Below are 20945 nucleotides of genomic sequence, written 5' to 3'. Positions count from 1 at the left end.
TCCTTGCAGTGCGTAACATTAAACACTTATGTAAGTCCTTGCAGGATTTGGGGCCTTAGGTAGGAAAGGACAAGCTGGTTTGTTTGGAAATGAACTATATCTGATTGTGTTCACAGATCACCTTGGATAAGTATCTTTCCTCTCTGGTCTTAACCAATCAGGAGTCTTATTGGGTTGAGTGGTCCTGAGGCACAAAATGGTTTTAACCAGTCAGATCTCATATGCTAATAAGTGAATCCTTATTTGTTGCCATGAAGCCTAGAAAAACCTATTATTTACCTTCTGGGAGGTGAACTGTAGGTGCTTTCTGTACCACCAACTTCATCTCTTATATAGAATGTTAGTTGTGAAGGAAAAACTATTACACATTTGAAATTCATGATCTTAAAGGAGAGATTTCCACATTTCTGCCAAAGGTGATTAGAATGCATGTAGCAACACATGTGAAACCACTATATTAATATGTCTGAATTACTAAAACTGCCCTTACATGTAGCACAGTCTGTTTGAGGATATTGCTTTTAATTTGTCATTATAAATATGTTGTTAGAAGGATAGAAAAATATAAATGAAAATACGCACCAGGTATCAGTGCTCCCAATAGATAGTCTGTAATTATTTCCCAATAAAATAGATGACTGTGCACACATTCACAGGGTTTTTTTTGCCTTTTGTACTCTATGCTATGAATTCAAGTGTTGGATCAGAAGGATTTATTGCTTGGTAGTTCAAATGGTAAACACAGGGAGGATTTGATTAAACAGTTTAAGACAATGTTTCCTAAAGCCAGTAACTTATTTAACACTTCAGCAAGGTTTTCCAAAAGGCTGTGTGTTATAGTAACAACAGATTATTTCTGACAGCAGTGCTCCTCGTATTAGAACATTGTCAAAACAGGTACATACACAAGACTGAAAAACAGCTGAAATACATCTCCTGCCAAACACATTCCTGGGCATGCTCAATCTGGCTGTCCAATCATATAGCACAGCTCAAGGAAGGTATTCAACAAACATCATTATCTTAGGCAGTGAATCTATAAAGTAGTTTTCATGTTCCTGTTCTTCACTGAGCCTTGAGATCTATAGTCTTTTTTTGGGTAGGGGGAAGGAATTCATCTTCCTAATTTTCACTATGGTCCCAGTTCAGCTTTTTGCAATCTGGTTACTACAAAATTAGTTACACTATACTAAATGATGACCAAGAAAAACACAAAATGTGGCTTGCATTACAGTAAATCTGAATTAAGATCCTGCATTTTCTATTGTAGTCACCTGGTAGACGCATGCAGCATGTTTATCTGGGGAATCCCACACATCTATTGACAGTGAGGACAGATTCAGTATCGTAGTTCTCCTCATGTGCTGTGCTAATATTTACTCAACCTTGTTAAAGTGAGAATGTAATTTTGTTTTTGAAATGCTAGTTGTCATGAGTGAGGGGCTTGATTCAAACCCACAGATCTGCCCACTCTCTAATGTTTGGGAAGTTCACATTCAAATCAAGATCCACACTTTGTGACTCAGGCCTCTCCTCTCTTCTTTTCACAATCCTCTGCCAGGTCACTGGATGTCTGTCACTACCATTAACTTCAACACTATAATATCTAATATGTTCTGAATTTTAACATTACTAATATCAGGAATAGGTGCCATGTGAGGCACCATAATTCACTTTCAAAAATCCAAAGCTGATCTAGCCTGACAGAGGAAGTGGCTGAAAATGTACTAGACAAATTCAGAATAGAAATAAGTTTCACAGTGAGGGCAATTAACCACTGGAACAGTTTACCTGAGGATGTAGTGGATCACTTGACATCTTTAAATCAAGATGAGGAGGGCTCTGAGTTACTACAGAGAATTCTTTCCCATGTGTCTGGCTGGTGGGTCTTGCTCACATGCTCAGGGTCTAACTGACTGTCATATTTGGGGTCATGAAGGAATTTCCCATTGGGTCAGGTTGGCAGAGGCTCTGGGGTAGAGCCCTGGTGGATACACAGTTTATATCCTCGGCTGCGGATAGTGATCAATAGCTCCATGTCTAGTTGGCAGCTGATATCAAGCGGATTGCCCCAAGGGTTGGTCCTGGGGCCGGTTTTGTTCAATATCTTCATTAATGTTCTGGAGGATGGTGTGGATTGCACTCTCAGCAAGTTTGCATATGACACTAAACAGGGAGGAGTGGTTGATACACTGGAGGGTAGGGATAGGATACAGAGGAACCTAGACAAATTAGAGGATTGGGCCAAAAGAAATCTGATGAGGTTCAACAAGGACAAGTGCAGAATCCTGCACTTAGGACGGAAGAATTCCATGCACTACTACAGACTAGGGACCGAGTGGCTAGGCAGCAATTCTGCAGAAAAGGACCGAAGGGTTACAGTGGACGAGAAGCTGGATATGAGTCAACAGTGTGCTCTTGTTGCCAAGAAGGCTAACAACCTTTTGGGTTGTTTAAGTAGGAGCATTGCCAGCAGATCGAGGGACGTGATCATTCCCCTCTATTCGGCATTGGTGAGGCCTCATCTGGAGTACTGTGTCCAGTTTTGGGCCCCACACAACAAGAAGGATGTAGAAAAATTGGAAAGAGTCCAGCAGAGGGCAACAAAAATGAATAGGGGTCTGGAGCACATGACTTATGTGGAGAGGCTGAGGGAACTGGGATTATTTATTCTGCAGAAGAAAAGAATGAGGGGGGATTTGATAGCTGCTTTCAACTACCTGAAAGGGGATTCCAAAGAGGATGGATCTAGACTGTTCTCTGTGGTAGCAAATGACAGAACAAGGAGTAATGGTCTCAAGTTGCAGTGGGGGAGGCTTAGGTTGGATATTAGGAAAAACTTTTTCACTAGGAGGGTGGTGAAGGATTGGAATGGGTTATCTAGGGAGGTGGTAGAATCTCTTTCCTTAGAGGTTTTTAAGGTCAGGCTTGACAAAGCCTTGGCTGGGATGATTTAGTTGGGGATTGGTCCTGCTTTGAGCATAGGGTTGGACTAGATGACCTCCTGAGGTCCCTTCCAACTCTGATGTTCTATGATTCTATGATATCTGTGAATATAAAGCAGGTAACCATGGAGCTACATGGCTCTAGCGACAATGAGCAAGACCAGCAGAGCCATGGCCAGTGAGTGGGCCAGGAACCGCTGTGACGAAAGCAGATACATGTTGGGCCACCGCTCACAGGAGCAGGCAACTCCTCCGGTGTGGCTGTACCACCCTCTGCCCTGCCTACTGGGGTGGGCACCAGGCTCATGGACAGCTGTCCCTGGTCACACCAGTGTTTGCAAGCAGCTCGCATGCTCCCGGACAGGTGTTGCTGCGTGATCATGATGGTCCTTTCTGACCTTATAGTCTGAGTCTGGTGGGGATGTTTGTAAAAGATATGCTGTAGCTCAAGAAATGTTATGGGCTTGATCCAAGAAAAAGTAGGTGAAATTCAATGGCTTTCCTCCCCCCTCCCCCTCAGTAGGTCAGATTACATGATCCTAATGGGCCCTTCTAGCCTTTAAAAATAAATCCTAAGAAAATCCATATCCAATCATTGTTAAAGGGTCTGATAAAGAGCCTGATCCTGAAATCATTGCTAAGGCAAAATTTCCATTGATTTAATGGAGAGCCCAATCCTAAAATCCCTGTTGAAAAAGAAATTGCCTTTGAATCCAATAACTACCCTGGAAGTTCTGTGGGGAAGAAGTCAATGGCTGTATTGCTAAAAACTGAAATGAAAAGTTAAGGAATGGACCCTCTGATTTTTTTTTCTGAAAAAGAAGTGAAGAATTGGACCCCAAATGGAACGATGCTGTTGTATAGATTTTAACATGTTGTTTTGTGCTTAGAGCAGTGGCATACAGAAATACTAACTACTGTCCTTGGTTCTACCAATGACTCAAAATGTTCAGGGACAACTTATCATCCTCTTTGTGGTTCAGTTTACGTGTCCACAAGCTCAGTAATAGTTAACTCATTGGGATGTTGTGATGCCCAATTAAATAGTTCCAGATTGTGTAAAGAAAGGCATTGTTCTGCTCTGAACAGAATCTATAGACACTGGCCAAAACTGAGGCCCTTTCTTTGTTTTGGCTTAATTAGTAACTCAACAGTAACAACAAAAGTAATCCTCAGCTTACTCTTGGCTGTTCCTACAGTATTTTCTCAGAATCCTCTGTGTCCTAGACCCCTGTTCCCTCTGTTTAAAGGGCCACTCCCATCTCCTATCCAGGTGGAATTAATGAGCGACCTGCCACAATGAGTCACCAGGAATCTGCTCTTCCCTCCCGGATTCCAACTCCTGCCTACGGGGTGGTTCAACAGAAGAATGCTTCCCTTCAGTTACAAGCACAATGCAAATAAAAATGAATATTGCTACTTTCTTTTTATATATTTTCTTTGCGTATGAGATCATGTCAGAGTAGAAAATATCTGGTCTAACGATTTGGGCAGTGTTAGTGTGGCATCAGCAGAGACAGAGAAGCTGGATTTCTGTCACTGACCATTTCCATTATATTTTACTCTGTGATAGAACGAATTAAACCCGAGCAACTATTAGCATCCTGATATTCCATGGAGGAACAGCTAGCATGTTAAATGTTCATCTGTAGATAATGTCAACTGTGCGAGCTGAACCCCCAAAAGCAAGGCAATTCATATTTAAAACCTAAACTTTAAATACATCCTTCAATAAATAAGCATGCTTGTCACATGGTCTTCCAAGAGCAGGCCTTTGTAACCATCTTGCTATAATGTAAGCAGAGTATTGGTCAATAGGCATCTATAGTAAAACATGGTAAAAATGATTATGTGGAAGTTAAAAACCAAAAGAAAACAAAAAAAAATCTCATTATTTTCAATGGCTCCCCATGAACATGTCATCTTAACTTCTTTCTATTAAAACAGAAATTCTATTTTACTTCCTATTCTCATTTACTTAATATTTTTCATTTCTTATGTATATCTATTATTTAAACATATTTCCTAATAATACCAGTCCTTTCAGGTCAGAATTACTTGTGTGTTTGATTTAGAGTAATTAGATTTGTGGATTGTGGATGGATGTTGGTTTGTATTGAATGGGGAACATGTTGCAGTGTGAATATCATGTATGGTTGTGATGTTAACCCATTTAGCTTTCTATAAAATGTTTGTAGACATTTAAAAACAAATAAACATATGTACCCATCTCATATTTACTGTATATACGTATGACTTGGGCTGCTTACATCTTGTTGGCAAATGCTAATTGGCTGGTGAACTTACTGTTACTGTTTCCATCTGGGGAAAAATAAATATTAAGTAACCCAAACAAAGATAAAGCAAAACCCCTCTGTCAGGGTTCCTTCCCCACTCTGAACTCTAGGGTACAGATGTGGGGACCCGCATGAAAGCCCCCTAAGCTTATTTCTACCAGCTTAGGTTAAAACCTGGTACGCTGCCACCACCAAGTGATTTAACAAGAAACAGGGAAAGGACCACTTAGAGTTCCTCTTCCCCCAAAATATCCCCCCAAGCCCTTACACCCCCTTTCCTGGGGAGCCTTGAGAATAATATCCTAACCAGTTGGTTACAAAGTGATCAAAGACCCAAACCCCTGGGTCTTTGGGCAATGGAAAAATCAGTCAGGTTTTTAAAAGAAGGATTTTATGAAAAAGAAAATGTAAAAATCATCTCTGTAAAATCAGGATGGAAAATAACTTTACAGAATAATCAGATTCAAAGAGCCCAGAGGAACCCCCTCTAGCCTTAGTTTCAAAGTTACAGCAAAACAGGGATACCTCCCTCTAGCAAAGGGAACATTCACAAGTTGAGAAAAACAAAGATAAACTAATACGCTTTGCCTGGCTATTACTTAGAAGTTTGAAATATGAGAGACTTGTTCAGAAAGATTTGGAGAGCATGGATTGATGTCCGGTCCCTCTTAGTCTCAAGAGCTAACACCCACCAAAACAAAGAGCACAAACAAAAGCCTCCCCCCTCCCCCATGATTTGAAAGTATCTTGTCCCCTTATTGGTCCTTTGGGTCAGATGTCAGCCAGGTTACTTGAGCTTCTTAACCTTCTTTACAGGTAAAAGGATTTTGGTGCCCCTGGCCAGGAGGGCTTTTATAGTATTGTACACAGGAGGGTTGTTACCTTCCCTTTATAGTTATGACACCCTCACACTGCTTTATCATTAAAGTTGTGTACGCAATGTACATGTTATTCTGTATATTTATATGTACATACGGTTGTTAGTTTATAAATGTGACTTCTTCAGTTTGTAGCCATAGAGCTAGCTTAGCCTTTTATTCTACTTAGCAGTAATGCTTAATCCAATGTCTTACAGCAGGGGTCAGCAACCTTCGGCACACGGCCCATCAGGATAATCCGGTGGCGGGCTGCAAGACATTTTGTTTACATTGACTGTCCGCAGGCACAGCCCCCCACAGCTCCCAGTGGCCGTGGTTCGCCGTTCCCAGCCAATGGGAGTTGCGGGAAGCCGCGGGCCACAAGGACGTGCTGGCTGCCACTTCCCACAGCTCCCATTGTCCGGGAATGGCAAACCGCAGCCACTGGGAGTGGTGGGGGCCCATGCCTGTGGATGGTCAACATAAACAAAATGTCTCACGGCCCACCAGTGGATTACCCTGATGGTCTGCATGCTGAAGGTTACCCACCCCTGTATTACAGGATACAGGCCTGTAGGTTCTTTCGGGCCACCAGGCCAACCCATTGCAGCCTGCGGGTTGACCTGGTGGCCCATAAGTTCTAAGGGGATTGTGCAAATCTTGCTTTGGTTTCAGTTCAGGTTAAAACTCAACTGAAATGATCAGGTTTTGCTTGATTTTACCCAAAATTATAAATTCTACGTTCTGCATAATCACTGTTAAGTTTCAACTAACAAATTTGTGAATCTAGCCTAAATTTTGGATTTGCAAGAAAATTTTTGGCCACTTTTGATTGTGTTAAGAGTTTTTCAACAGCTGCATATATAAGGTTGAGATTACATATAATAGAGGAGTATTGCCTCATTTCTGGTATGTGGCTTTACTGTCTGGTTTACATGCCACACTGCTCTTAATATGACATTCACATTGTAAGATTCAACTCTGGCTCTATGATTTTTAACTTAAAATATGGATTTCCTGTTAAGAGCGGGAGTCCCAGTAACTCAGTTTGCAGTCTCTTTGATGAATTGAGCTGAGTCTAAAGGATTCTCTACATTGATGTGTGAAACCTTGAACGAATAGAAATGTGTTTTCCATCAACACATTTGGAGGAGTAATTTTAAGTCTTCACAATATGAAAGACTTGTCTGGGAATGTCATGTTCTCAATGCTCTGCTGAGCTACTCATTAAAGTGTGTGTGTGTGGGGGGGGGAATCTTGGGGAAAAAAACTGTTGCTTGGCTAGATTATGTTAACCTCCTCCCTTAAAATGAATCATAAAATCAACCCAGGGAGACTTTAAGTTGTTTTCAAAACTGCCAACTTCTCTGTATGAACCATATTTAGAAAAAAACAACTATTTTTTTTTAACTAACAGTTTGAACAGGGTAGAAAATTAAGAATAACAATCGCTCTCTTTTAATGTCAATTTAGCATTTAATGGATCAAATTAGGTGTTTCCAAATAGTAATTTTGTATGCAAAACAGACAACCTAGTGTGTGGTTCAAGTCTAAACAGCTGAATATCTCAGAAATGTTTTTAATTAACTATGTTGATGCTCAATTAAAAAAAACTAACTTGACCCAGGAAATACATTTGTAATGTAAAAATGTTTGTGTCTATGTATCTTTTGTCATAGGAAGCAAAGCACTATGTATGCAAAAACCCCAACTAATTAATCAATTAATTTCCCAGTCTTTGTTTGCAGCATAAGATTATTTTCCAGACTCTTTTTTTTAAAGTGTCTGATTTGTTTCTCATTTGAATACTTGCATAAAAATTCTCTAGGCCTTTAGATCTTCTCCTTCTATTTTACATATTTCATTTTCCTCAGGTTCTGAGAAGGCTTTTTACTGAGGGAGTCAACTGGCACAGTGCCCACAATTAATGATAAGCCTTTCCTTGTCATACATTCTTTGCATCATTGGAGAGTAAACTAAAAGAACATAACATATAAATCCAGAGGCTGAATGCAAAATCCAGCACTTCACCTTTTCTTCCTGAGAGTGGGCATGAATGATTTTATATAGTTTAAAGGTAAAATGGTGACAACAGATGTCAGTGTCTCCAAGGAGGATTTAGAAACTTGCTTTTTAGAAAAAATAACTGCTAGGAGCTATTGTTTTTGTTTATTGATTTTAAAAAAACATCATATTTTCATATATTTAAAGCCTAACAAATTGTGTTATTGAGTGAATGCTTTTTCTCATTGCTCTGGAATTCGAGTACGGTGAATAGGATAAAACACCACATTGGTTTCAGTGTTGCAGACTGATATACACATGATGTCATAATATATTCTGATAATGCAACCCGAAGGGGAAAAAAATAATATAAGGAGGAGGTTATTAGATCTTTATAAGGAGGGAAGAATCATTTAGATGGAGCAAGGAGGGGAATTTCCTAACTCTCCCCTTAAAAATAAAACTCCAGCTTTGAGGGCTTGATCCTGCAAGGTGCTCAGCACCTTTAACTCCCATGTACTTGAGGGAGGACTGAGAGCATTCAGCGCCTTGCAGGATGGAATTGTATATGAATAAAGCCTTTGAATAATGTAACAATTAGGGCTTTCTACAATGACACTTATGTTTATGTTGTCTTGTACTTGCTATTAAGGGCTTGAGCCAACCTTCCCTGAAGTCAGAGGAAGGATTTTCCAGTGATTTCAGTGGGTTTTGGATTAAGCCCTGTAAATTAAATCCCACTTCCATTAAATCAAAGCTCCCCTCCCCACCCCCCACCCCAACACAAACACTAAAAAATATATGGAGCTTAGTTACAGTGATACCGAATTGGGCTCTTAATGTGGATTTAAGAGGTACAATAAATGCCTGTTAAATAAGATTGCCTTTGTGAGCCTTAATGTGGAAAGGATAAAAAGAAAACAACCCTTTGAGACTCACAGAGCAGGGAAAATAAGTTAGTTCAGATAAGGAAAGAGAGGAGTTTAGATCTTGTTTGAGTGATACAGTATGTGTTCCCTGTGATTCATTACTAAAGTATTTCAGCAATGAACAGTACCAGTCTTTCCTATTTGTCACAAAAGAAGTGGAATCTGATTTAAGGGGGGAGGATTCTATTTTGCTGTTCTGTCAGTAGCAGATTTACATGAGTTAGGATCAAATGTGGTTTATTTCTCTGATTTCTCTGTTATTGCGAGGAAGGCAGGGGGAAAGAAAACAAGTACTTACAGAGATCCCATCCTTGATTGGTTTCATTGTTCTGTGGTGCTGCCAGGAGGTTTGAAAGGAGAAAATCCCTTCCAAAGGAAGATGTCAGAGAGGCACAGCCATATGAGCTTGTGACAATGAGCCAGTTTCCCAGGCTCTTGACCAATGGTGGATCAAGGAAGTTGCAAAAGTGACAGTTTGTGTATGAACTTATTGTGCAGAGGTGCACGCAAAAGGGAGAACATAAAGAGTCCAGGGAGCTGATGAGGAAATAGGGTAAATAATTTCCGAATGTCTTCTCATGTTCTGGGAGCTAACATTACCATTGAGCATCCCGCAGTGTGTACATTATGACTGATGCAGTTGGTGCCCTTCCCAGGAAACCAAGCAGATTATTTGCATGACATGTCCAGTCTGAACAGCCCATCTAGCAGTGCTATGAGCTGCCCTTAAGGAAATGCCCTGTAGAATTTATTAGAATGTAACCTTTCTCTAGCTTTTTAAAAAAAACTTCCAGACTCTAACCGAGAATTATATCCCTACGATTGAAATCTAGAGGATGGTTTAAAATAAACATATATAGATATAGATACTCAATATTCAATAAATATTCAATTCTATAGGTTTTTAAGCATACCTTCTATACAACTCTGGTTTCACCCCATTACATTCTATAGCACTTTTCCACAAAAGCGCTGCATGCCAATAGGCTGACATTTAAACTACAGATTTAATGGGATCATCAGCTAGGGTTCAGAGATAAAGAGCAAAAAAAAACACTGGTTAGCCAGATATTTTACATTGTGAGAAGGGCACTCACCAGACTGGTTTTTGCTGTGTTTGGATGCTACTGAACTTATACGGAGCAAGACAGGTGTGCCACATTGAAGAGCCTTTTATTATAAATGAAAAAGTTTTAATCTATATATAATTTAATAGCTCAACATGTGTAATGTTAAATGGGACAATATAATGCATTTTCAGAACAGTTCAGTGCATTTTTCCCTTATTCCAAAAAGGTGTAGCCCTGTTAGCCTTCCTCCCATGAGATGCCACGGCAGAGCAGAGATCCTTCTGAGAAAGACATGCCAGAATACTGACTATTCTTATGGGACACCTTAGCACTTCAAAGGAACAGGACAGATGGGGTCCCACCTCGTGAGAGGGAGTATGACATCAGACTTCAAAGGAACCAGAAGAGCTAAGGGAGGGGTACCTGAGCCATCATGTCTTTTTGACATGTCGTTTCTTCTTCCAGGTTGTTATATTACAATAATACATATGACTCTATGCCTCTATGAATACACACACAGAGACTTGTAGGGCACCTAATATTTCTTCTGAAGAGAAAAATATGAAAATTATAGCAACATAAAGAATAAAAGAGAGCAGTGAAACATTTGGTATGAAATTCAGTGGGTAAAAAATCCAATCATACACAGTATCCAGCAGATTTCATCAAAATCTTAGGTGTATTAGATCTAGACATCCATTTTTAAAACTGTTAATGTTAATATTTGCAGGCTAGGTAAGAGGGGGGTTCCAAAATATTTAAGTGTTTTCCCCTCCCTGTCCTCCCCCACAGTGTTACCCTTTCCTGTCTCCCCCCATCGCCTCCCCTCCACACACTTTATCCTATCCATTCTTCTTTGTGCTCCCTCAGTCCTTTTGTACACTCCAGAATCATTTCCATATTAGAACACTCTTATCAACACATGGCCCTCCCCTCCCAGCTCTTTGGCCTTGCATAAAGTGTCCTGTCCTTGCCAGGCCTAATGCATTCCTTGGACCCCCTCCACCAATTCAGTTCTTTCTATCTATAACATAGTGTGAAAAGAGACAGGCTTTGCTAGATGGAGCTGTGGTGATGCAATTTGCTGGTTGGGGATTCACACAGTACATGGGCCATAGTAAAGGGCTGCCAGGCAAAACCAAAGAGATGGAGGAGATATCCATTCAGGGGTGTGCATGGGAATAACCGCTACCACCACTGAGTTGCTCTTGAAGATTCTAAGGCAGGGGTCGGCAACCTCTGGCACGCGGCTCTGGTAAGCACCCTGGTGGGCCGGGCCAGTTTGTTTACCTGCCGCCTCCGCAGGTTCGGCCGATCGTGGCTCCCACTGGCCACAGTTCGCTGCTTCAGGCCAATGGGGGCTGCGGAAAGCCGCAGCCAGCACATCCCTTGGCCCACGCTGCTTCCCACGGCCCCCATTGGCCTGGAGTGGCGAACCGTGGCCAGTGGGAGCCGCGATCGGCCGAACCTGCGGACGCGGCAGGGTAAACAAACTGGCCTGGCCCGCCAGGGTGCTTAACCTGGCGAGCCACATGCCAGAGGTTGCCGACCCCTGTTCTAAGGATATGTCTACATTGCCAGCTAAGGTGTGTCTGAAGGTTGGGGAGGCATACCTGTTGCTAGCTTTAATCATGGTTGCACAGGTAACAATATATATGAAGATGTAGTGACCTTGGTTTCCATGCTGGTAAGCAACCCAAGTACATACCCAGGGCCCCTGGTGGGATTTTATTGGGGGTGGCAAACCCGGACTGCCACATCTTCACTACTACTGTTACCCATACTAGCTAGATTAAAGCTAGCAGGGCTAGCCTCCCTGTGCTGCAATCACACCTTCACTTGCAATGTAGACTTATTCTAAAAATCCTAGAGACTAACAAATTTATTTGAGCATAAGCTTTCGTGGGCTAAAACCCACTTCATCAGATGCATGCAGTGGAAAATACAGAAGACATGAAAAAATGGGTGTTGCCATACTAACTATAACTGTTGCTTTCTTTGTTGGGTCTGTCCTGTAGTAGGTAACTTCTGGGTACTCTTCTGGCTCTGTCAATCTGTTTGGAATTAATTTGCAAACTGGACACCATTAAATTAGGCTTGAATAAAGACTGGGAGTGGATGGGTCATTACACAAAGTAAAACCTATTTCCCCATGCTAATTCCCCCCCCCCAACTGTTACTCACACCTTCTTGTCAACTGTTGGAAATGGGCCATCCTGATAATCACTACAAAGGTTTTTCTCCTTCTGATAAGAGCCCACCTTAACTGATTACTCTCGTTATAGTTAGTATGGCAACACCCATTTTTTCATGTCCTCTATGTATATATATCTTCCTACTGTATTTTCCACTGCATGCATCTGATGAAGTGGGTTTTAACCCACGAAAGCTTATGCTCAAATAAATTTGTTAGTCTCTAAGGTGCTACAAGTACTCTTCGTTCTTTTGGCTGATACAGACTAACACGGCTACCAATCTGAAATCTAAAAATCTTGTAGTTGAAGATATCCTACCAGTTTTCTTCCCCACCCTACTCTTGCAGAGCCATTACAGTGACTACTGCAGAGCTATGGGATAAAGTTATCGGGGCAGCACCAATTTTTCCACTTTGAAGTAAACTGTGAAGAGCCCACATCCAGGTTCTTCAGAATCTATAACGAGATCTGTGGTATAGGACTAGTTAATTGGATGCATGTGTAAGTAGGGACCCCAAGTGTTGCATAAATAGAGTTGCCAGTAAGTGTGCATTAGGGACACATATCCAGTAAGCCAGGAAGAGAGCTGAGAAGTGAGGAATAGAAAGAGGCCCATGCTAAGCCCTGAGTGAAGTAAGTGATGCCCTTGCAGGATTCACCTGCTAGTGAAGAATTCACTATGCAGAAGCAGGGTTAAAATGATGCATTCCTTCTGATCACTCATGCACTGCGGTGACTGGCATAAATAGGGGAGGAGAGGAAGCCACATTAGTCTTCCATCCATAGGTGTATAATCTCACCCAAATTGTCATCTGTAAAAATACGGAACACTTTTATTTGTTTTCTTAGAGACTTACCTCTACAGCACAACATACTATCCTTGAATTAAAAGGAATTGTGTGCACAGCTGCTTGTGAAAGGGAATGAAGCTGAGTCTCTAGCTCTTCTGTCATGATAAATTCTGGAACTAGCTGTTAAGAACCCTTTTGAATGAGTAGCTTCAAATTGATCCAGTTTGCTGAAGAGCTTGGGGCCCAGTGAATTGAAAAATAGCATTGGGATTAAAAAAAATAGAATTGAAGTTTCTATACTATAGATTTAAGTTTTGTGCACACTGGGGGTGGGGTTGTATTGCAGTGATAATTCAATAGTATGTGTTTGCTTATTTCAGCATTCTTTTTAGCTTGTATTCTTTATCTTTCTTTTCTGCAACTTCTCTAATGCTTTTAAAATATATGTATATATATTATACTTGTGTGCATATAAAATCATTCATACTTCATATTAAGATTTCTTTTATAAATTGTTTTAAAGGGCTAATAACTTATTAATAAATGTTACAATCGTGTTACCAAGATGAGTAGTATGTAATATAGTAACCAAGAAAAGACGCTAGTTATAAAAAAAAAAGTCTATTGACCAGTTGGACTCTTTTGATCAACAATTATTCATTTATTAAAATATCTATTAGTCATTTATCGTCTCTATAAACTATTTATAAATGGAGCTATAATTAAGTGTGACCTATATATGCATGTACCATAGAATACTTTAAGTTCTAGGTTTTTCCTTTTTCTTTTAAGTGATGATGTTTTGAAGACTTCATCTATTAGTAAGATACCTAAAATCAGTATGACCATTTGTTATGAATTGTAAATTGGACTTTTCTTAGCAGGGAAACACCCCTTCCTTGATCTATGTAGCAGTTCTCTTATGCTGAGTGTTACATATTCTGCATTTATTTTGTGTGAAAGTGGTCCAGATATGGGTTTTGCAGGTCAGAGGGCACTCTTTCTTTCTTTTTGATTTTTAATATGATTGTCATGAGTATTTCAGTGTTTATTCCATTTCTCTAAAGATATACTGTGCCCTATTGTTTTTTATCTAATTCAAATTTCTTAGGTTCTCTGTAGCATATATAACTAACTTATTTCCAGTGTACTGGAAACAGTATACTGCACAAGTTAATATAAATTCAGTGAGAAGAGAACTGAATATATGTATCTATAGCCACCTCCAGGCTAGTCTGTTACAATGTGTTTTACCTGGCGCTGACCCTCAAGGCCCACCCATAAAGCAACATCTGCTGCACCATGCTGTAGCCCACCTCCTAATCAGGTCACCAGGTGGTGATCTCTATTCAATATAAGCTGCTAGTTCATGACTAGGTCCACATTAAGTACCAGGTACTTACTTTCAGTAACCTAAATGTATTAGGTTTTGGCTATCTTAGGGTATGTCTACACTACGAGGGTAGCTCGATTTAACTTAAATCGAATATGTGGAATCGATATTACAAAGTCGAACGTGTGTGTCCACACTAAGGACAGTAATTCGACTGTGTGAGTCCACACTAACGGGGCAAGCGTCGACACTGGAAGCGGTGCACTGTGGGCAGCTATCCCACAGTTCCCACAGTCCCCGTTGCCCATTGGAATTCTGGGTCGAGCCGCCAATGCCTTCTGGGTAAAAAAATGTGTCGAGGGTGCTTTTGGGTAACTGTCGTCATCCGTCCGTCACTACTGCCCTCCCTCCCTCCCTGAAAGCGCCGGCGGGAAATCAGTTCGCGCACTTTTCTGATCAGTGACAGCGCGGACGCCACAGCACTGCGAGCATGGATCCCGCTGCGACCATCGCTGCAGTTGTGGCCGTTCTCAACGCCTCGCAGCTTATCATACACCTTTCCCAGAGGCAGATGCAGAGAAATCAGGCGAGGAGGCTACGACACCGCCGTGAGGGCCTGAAGTCGGAGAGTAGCACAGAGCTGTCAGAAACCACGAGACCCAGCGCCCAGGACATCACGGTGGCAATGGGTCATGTGGATGTTGTGGAACGGCGATTCTGGGCCCGGGAAACAAGCACGGACTGGTGGGACCGCATAGTGCTGCAGGTCTGGGATGAATCCCAGTGGCTGCAAAACTTTTGCATGCGGAAGGGGACTTTCCTTGAACTTTGTGAGTTGCTGTCCCCTGCCCTGAAGCGCAATGACACCCGGATGCGAGCAGCCCTGACTGTCCAGAAGCGAGTGGCCATAGCCCTCTGGAAGCTTGCAACGCCGGACAGCTACCGGTCAGTCGCGAACCACTTTGGTGTTGGCAAATCTACCGTGGGGGTTGTTGTGATGCAAGTAGCCAACGCAATCGTTGAGCTACTGCTTTCAAAGGTAGTGACCCTGGGAAACGTGGAGGTCATCATAGATGGCTTCGCCGCGATGGGATTCCCAAACTGCGGTGGGGCTATAGATGGGACTCACATCCCTATCCTGGGACCGGACCACCAGGCCAGCCAGTACATCAACCGAAAGGGCTACTTTTCAATGGTGCTGCAAGCACTGGTGGACCATAGGGGACGTTTTACCAACATCAACGTCGGATGGCCGGGCAAGGTTCATGACGCTCACGTGTTCAGGAACTCTTGTCTGTTTAGACGGCTGCAGGAAGGTATTTACTTCCCGGACCACAAAATAACTCTTGGGGATGTGGAGATGCCTACAGTGATCCTCGGGGACCCAGCCTACCCGCTAATGCCCTGGCTCATGAAGCCCTATACTGGCGCCCTGGACACTGAAAAAGAACTCTTCAACTACCGGCTGAGCAAGTGCAGAATGGTGGTGGAGTGTGCTTTTGGCCGTCTCAAGGGGAGATGGAGAAGCTTACTGACTCGCTGTGATCTCAGCGAAACCAATATCCCCATTGTTATATCAGCTTGCTGTGTGCTCCACAATCTCTGTGAGAGCAAGGGGGAGACCTTTATGGTGGGGTGGGAGGTTGAGGCAAATAGCCTGGCTTCTGATTACGCCCAGCCAGACAGCCGGGCGATTAGAAGAGCCCAGCGGGACGCGCTGTGCATCCGGGAGGCTTTGAAAGCTAGGTTCCTCAGTGAGCAGGGTAACCTGTGACTATTAACTTTGTTTAAAGAGAAGCTGAACCTGCCCCCGTTTCTTTACCCAGTTTATGTTGACTATCCTCTCCAGCTACATACCCCCTTCACCCCCTTCCCAAAAAATAAAATCTGTTCTGTTTTGTTAATGAACACCGTTGTCTTTATTTCTGTTTTCGCAGGAATGTTTTAAACCGGGGACGCAGACTGTGGCGGGGGGCGGGTTTAGTGTTCTGATGCAAATGATGCTTCTAAACTCCCGGAATGACAGGCTCCGCAGTGGTGGACTGGTTGTTTCAACGGAGCCTGCCAGCACTCCTGGGTGGGACTGCGTGTATGTGTCGGATATGTGACTTTCTGGCAGGGGGAGGAGGGTTACAGATCCCCTGCTGCGTGGCTCTGTGATCCAGGATAAGGACCGCTGCATAAGATCTGTAACTGCCCTCCCCCGCCACAAAGTCACAGAGCTACCCCACCCCCCCCACCCCACAGAACATGAAAACCACCTCCCAGACTGACCAGGGCAACTAGTGACTGCACTGTGTATGTGTCCTGATGCTGGACCTGCCCCCGCCTCTGTACCCTGCTAAAGGTGACTGTCCTGTCCAATTACCAAGCCCCTTCCCCCCCTTCAGACAGACTCTCCTCCAAAAGAAAATCATGGAAACAGTAATTAACAGAAACGAATATTTTATTATGAACCACACATGAAACGGGGGGGGGGGTGAAACTTGGACGGGGGCTTGTGTGAGGTGGGTAGGAAAGGACTTTTCAAATTTTGGGGAATGAGAGCCCAAGAGTGCTAGAGCAGTCTGCAGTGGTTGACTGAAAGTTTTAACGGCCCTTGCCCCGCCCCTCCTTCTTTGGACTTTGGGTGAGGGGGGTGTGGGACTTGGTGGCGGGGGAGGGCGGTTAGAGATAGACCGCAGCGGGGCTCTGTCCTCCTGCCTCCGGTCTTGCAGAACATCCACAAGGCGCCGGAGCGTGTCCGTTTGCTCCCTCATTAGTCCAAGCAGCGTTTGAGTCGCCTGCTGGTCTTCCTGACGCCACCTCTCCTTCCGTTCCATGATTGCTCGGTGCATTTCGGACAAGTTCTCCCTCCACTGTGTCTGCTGGGCTGCCTGGGCTCGGGAGCAGGACATTAGTTCTGAGAACATGTCCTCACGCGTCTTCTTCTTCCTCCGCCTAATCTGCGCTAGCCTCTGGGAGTGTGATGCCAGGCTGGGTTGGGAGACAGTCGCAGATGTGTCTGTGGGAATGGGAAAAAGGGAGTGAATTCCTGAGACAGATAAATGAAGTTGTGAACAAAGAACATAGTCTTTCTCTGTGAACAAGACCATGCACTGCACCTCTCACATGCGCACTCAGGACAAGGTCGAATTTTCGGACCTCGCCTTCAGTGCCTGGGGTCTTGCAGTGGCGATCTGAGAAGCGGAGCAGGACACCTCAACTTGTGTAGCAGGCAAACATGGTAAGCCGTAGACTTGTGGCTGCTTAAAACTTTAATAGTAGCACTGGCCCCCTTTCACATTGAAAGCAAAGCCAGTCTCTGCTGCCAGCAATCCGGCAAGCATGAACTCTACCCCTGTCCCACCCCCTCGCGGCTGTCCCAGGGAAAGATCCCTGTATGCTGCCCCTCTCCCGCCTCCACCGCGTGGCTGTAAAGCAGTCCCAATACTAACATTCCCCTCCCTAATTCAAAGCAGGGCATCATGAGCGACATCACCCTGATGAGGATCTCGGACAGCGAGAAGGAACGCATGCTTAGGGAAAGCATGCAAAAACCAGGGCCGTATGCCGCCATGCTTTGCCGTGCAATGATCCCTGAGTATTTGATTGTCTCCTGGCGAGGAAACGTCTCGTACCATGGAGGACCCAATAAAATCGCTCTCCCCAGGAACCTGATGACCAGGCTTGAACATTACCTCCAGGAGACCTATGTTGAGATCTCCCATGAGGATTTCGTCTCTATCCCCGGACATATAGACCGGATTTTGGTGTAGCTGCACTGGCAGGGACTAAAGAGTGGAGCGTCTTGGGCAGCAGAATCATGAAAAACCGGGCATTGTTAGATTTTTTTAAAATAGTTGGGACTAAAAATTTTATCGCCTAAGGCAAAGAAATCATGAAAAACCCATTGTTAATATTATAAATATTCCAGTTCTGTTAAAAATAAAAGTTTAGATGTTTAAATCACTTCAAGAAAAACCCATTGTTAATATTTTAAATATTCCAGTTCTGTTAAAAATAAAAGTTTAGATGTTTAAAGCACTTACTGCTTGATCCTTCCCCTGATTCTGTGTCCGGGGTAACGGATGGGGACGGTTGGTAGGGGATCTCGGTAAGGGTGATGAAGAGCTCTTGGCTGTCGGGGAAATCAGCGTTGCAAGCGCTGTTGACTGCCTCGTCCTCCTCATCTCCTTCCTCATCTTCCCCGTCCGCTAACATGTCCGACGAGGAACCGGCCGCGGACAATATCCCATCCTCAGAGTCCACGGTCACGGGTGGGGTAGTGGTGGCGGCCGCACCTAGGATGGAATGCAGTGCCTGGTAGAAACGGGATGTGTGGGGCTGGGATCCGGAGCGTCCGTTTGCCTCTTTGGTTTTTTGGTAGCCTTGTCTCAGCTCCTTGATTTTCACGCAGCACTGCGTTGCATCCCGGCTGTATCCTCTCTCTGCCATGGCTTTAGAGATCTTCTCGTAGATCTTTGCATTCCTTCTTTTGGAGCGCAGCTCTGAAAGCACGGACTCATTGCCCCACACAACGATGAGATCCAAGACTTCCCGATCAGTCCATGCTGGGGCCCTCTTTCTATTAGATTGCACGGCCATCTCTGCTGGAGAGCTCTGCATCGTTGCCAGTGCTGCTGAGCTCGCCACGATGTCCAAACAGGAAATGAGATTCAAACTGCCCAGACAGGAAAAGGAATTCAAATTTTCCCGGGGCTTTTCCTGTGTGGCTGGTCAGAGCATCCGAGCTCTGACCGCTGTCCAGAGCGTCAACAGAGTGGTGCACTGTGGGATAGCTCCCGGAGCTATTAGCGTCGATTTCCATCCACACCTAGCCTAATTCGATATGGCCATTTCGAATTTAGCGCTACTCCTCTCGTTGGGGAGGAGTACAGAAGTCGAATTTAAGAGAGCTCTATGTCGAACTAAATAGCTTCGTAGTGTGGACGGGTGCAGGGTTAATTCGATGTAACGGCGCCAAATTCGACATAAAAGCCTAGTGTAGACCAGGCCTTAGAGATTGCTTCTCTTTGTGCACCCTGAGACAGCAGCTGGGAAACTTTGGTGACAGTACCTAATTTTGACTGGGGGTGGAGGGGCGGGTCAGGGAATTCTTAATGGAGAGCTTGAACCTGTGGAATTAATTATGTGAACAAACCTGAGTCCACTTTTAGGGTATTATGCAAGATTCGCCTCCTTGTACGAGCCTCCTAACTAAATTTTACAGCCACCACCTGAATTTGCATTCCTTTAAGAGGGATTCTGAGGAGGGAAAGGAGAAGAGGAGATTTATGTTCCCACGATAGGTAATTAACATGCTTCAAAATGCTGTCAAATGAAGGGTGCACAGGTACTACGGTGACGGAATGCATGAAATACTAGTGGGTGATAATCGTGTATGTGCATGTATATGTCCACATCTATCTTTCCACGCTGACGCTAGAAAAATCTTCAAATCCATGTGTGCAGTTCACAGCTGGCTCCTATTTTTATGCAGAGCTGGATCCCGTCACCAGAACAAAACCACAACCGTCAAAGACTATTGCAAGTTTGACATCAGATCCAAATTTATGCAAGGTTCAGGTGTATTTAGATTTGGGATTTTGGTGCAGTTCACTGTAGAGGAGGATCCAGCTAAAGAGTCTAACTACAGAGCAAACTTCACCAATGTAGGGGGAAGTTTGAATGTAGGATTTTGGTTTGGGCTCACTTGTAGTAGAAACTGTTGGCTTGGTATCTCCACCCCACTACTGTTCCCTGACCCCCAGTGTTGACATTTTACAAATGTTACTTCTGGTTGTTACAGTCGGAGGCAAAATGCAACATATGGCCCTGGTCCTGCATCATTAAATTGAATGGGAGCTTTACCATTAATTTCAATGACCATGGGATCAAGCCTTATATGTGAGGAAAGGGTAAACAAACCATGGACCTAACTCTCCTCTCACTTGCACTGTTCTTATACTGGTGCAGCATAATTGACTTCAATGGAGTTATTCCTGATTTTCACTGGTTTAAGAGAGAGAGAGAGAGATCAAGGCTCATGCCTTTTCTGGTGCTTTCGGAAGAAATCTTTACCCTGTCTCTTCAGCCCAGCAGTAAAAGTTCACAGGGTTAGAAACACTTCTCACCATGAGTAAACTGTGAAATGTATGTGTCCCAAAGCCACCAGTCATATCCTGTCCCAAAGCCACACAGCAAGTAGTGTTAATTCTTTTTAGCACTCAGTTTCTACATCCTGGATTTCCAATCACTGCTTCTTGCAAAAGCAAATTACACTTTTTAGAGCTAATGATCCAAGTTTATCATACTCAGTAATACCCTTTGGATGGTAGATTATAGTCAGGCTTTAGCTTGGATCATTATGGTCATAGCAGAGAATACAATAAATGTTAATATATTAATTATAGTATAATAGAATAGCATGACACTATAATCTATTTACAGAAAAAAAGCGCCAAGAGTGATTAAAACAAGCATTCTTACATAATGCCACTAAAGGTGCTTGAACGAGTTGCATTATTGCAGTGAGACAGCAG

At 43.3% G+C, this 20945-nt stretch overlaps 1 protein-coding gene across 6 annotated transcripts in view; it reads left to right on the top strand.

Moving 5' to 3' along the window:
* The window catches only part of LOC112116495 (protocadherin-9), an 883541-nt gene that overhangs the window by 275392 nt on the left and 587204 nt on the right, over window positions 1-20945 (top strand). Inside the window, exon 2 of one of the 6 annotated variants that reach the window (XM_024214005.2) lies at window positions 7133-7145. The exons of the other annotated variants lie outside the window; for them this stretch is intronic. Within the exon in view, the coding sequence (XP_024069773.1) occupies window positions 7133-7145 (13 nt within the window). The remainder of the gene's footprint in view (window positions 1-7132; window positions 7146-20945) is intronic. 6 annotated transcript variants of the gene reach the window in all.

This window comes from Terrapene carolina, unplaced genomic scaffold (genome assembly GCF_002925995.2).
Source record: "Terrapene carolina triunguis isolate 2854851 unplaced genomic scaffold, T_m_triunguis-2.0 Scaffold18, whole genome shotgun sequence".
Taxonomy (NCBI): Eukaryota; Metazoa; Chordata; order Testudines; family Emydidae; genus Terrapene; species Terrapene triunguis.
The sequence above is the reverse complement of the archived record's forward strand: the minus strand, read 5'-3'. Positions and strand labels throughout refer to the sequence as shown.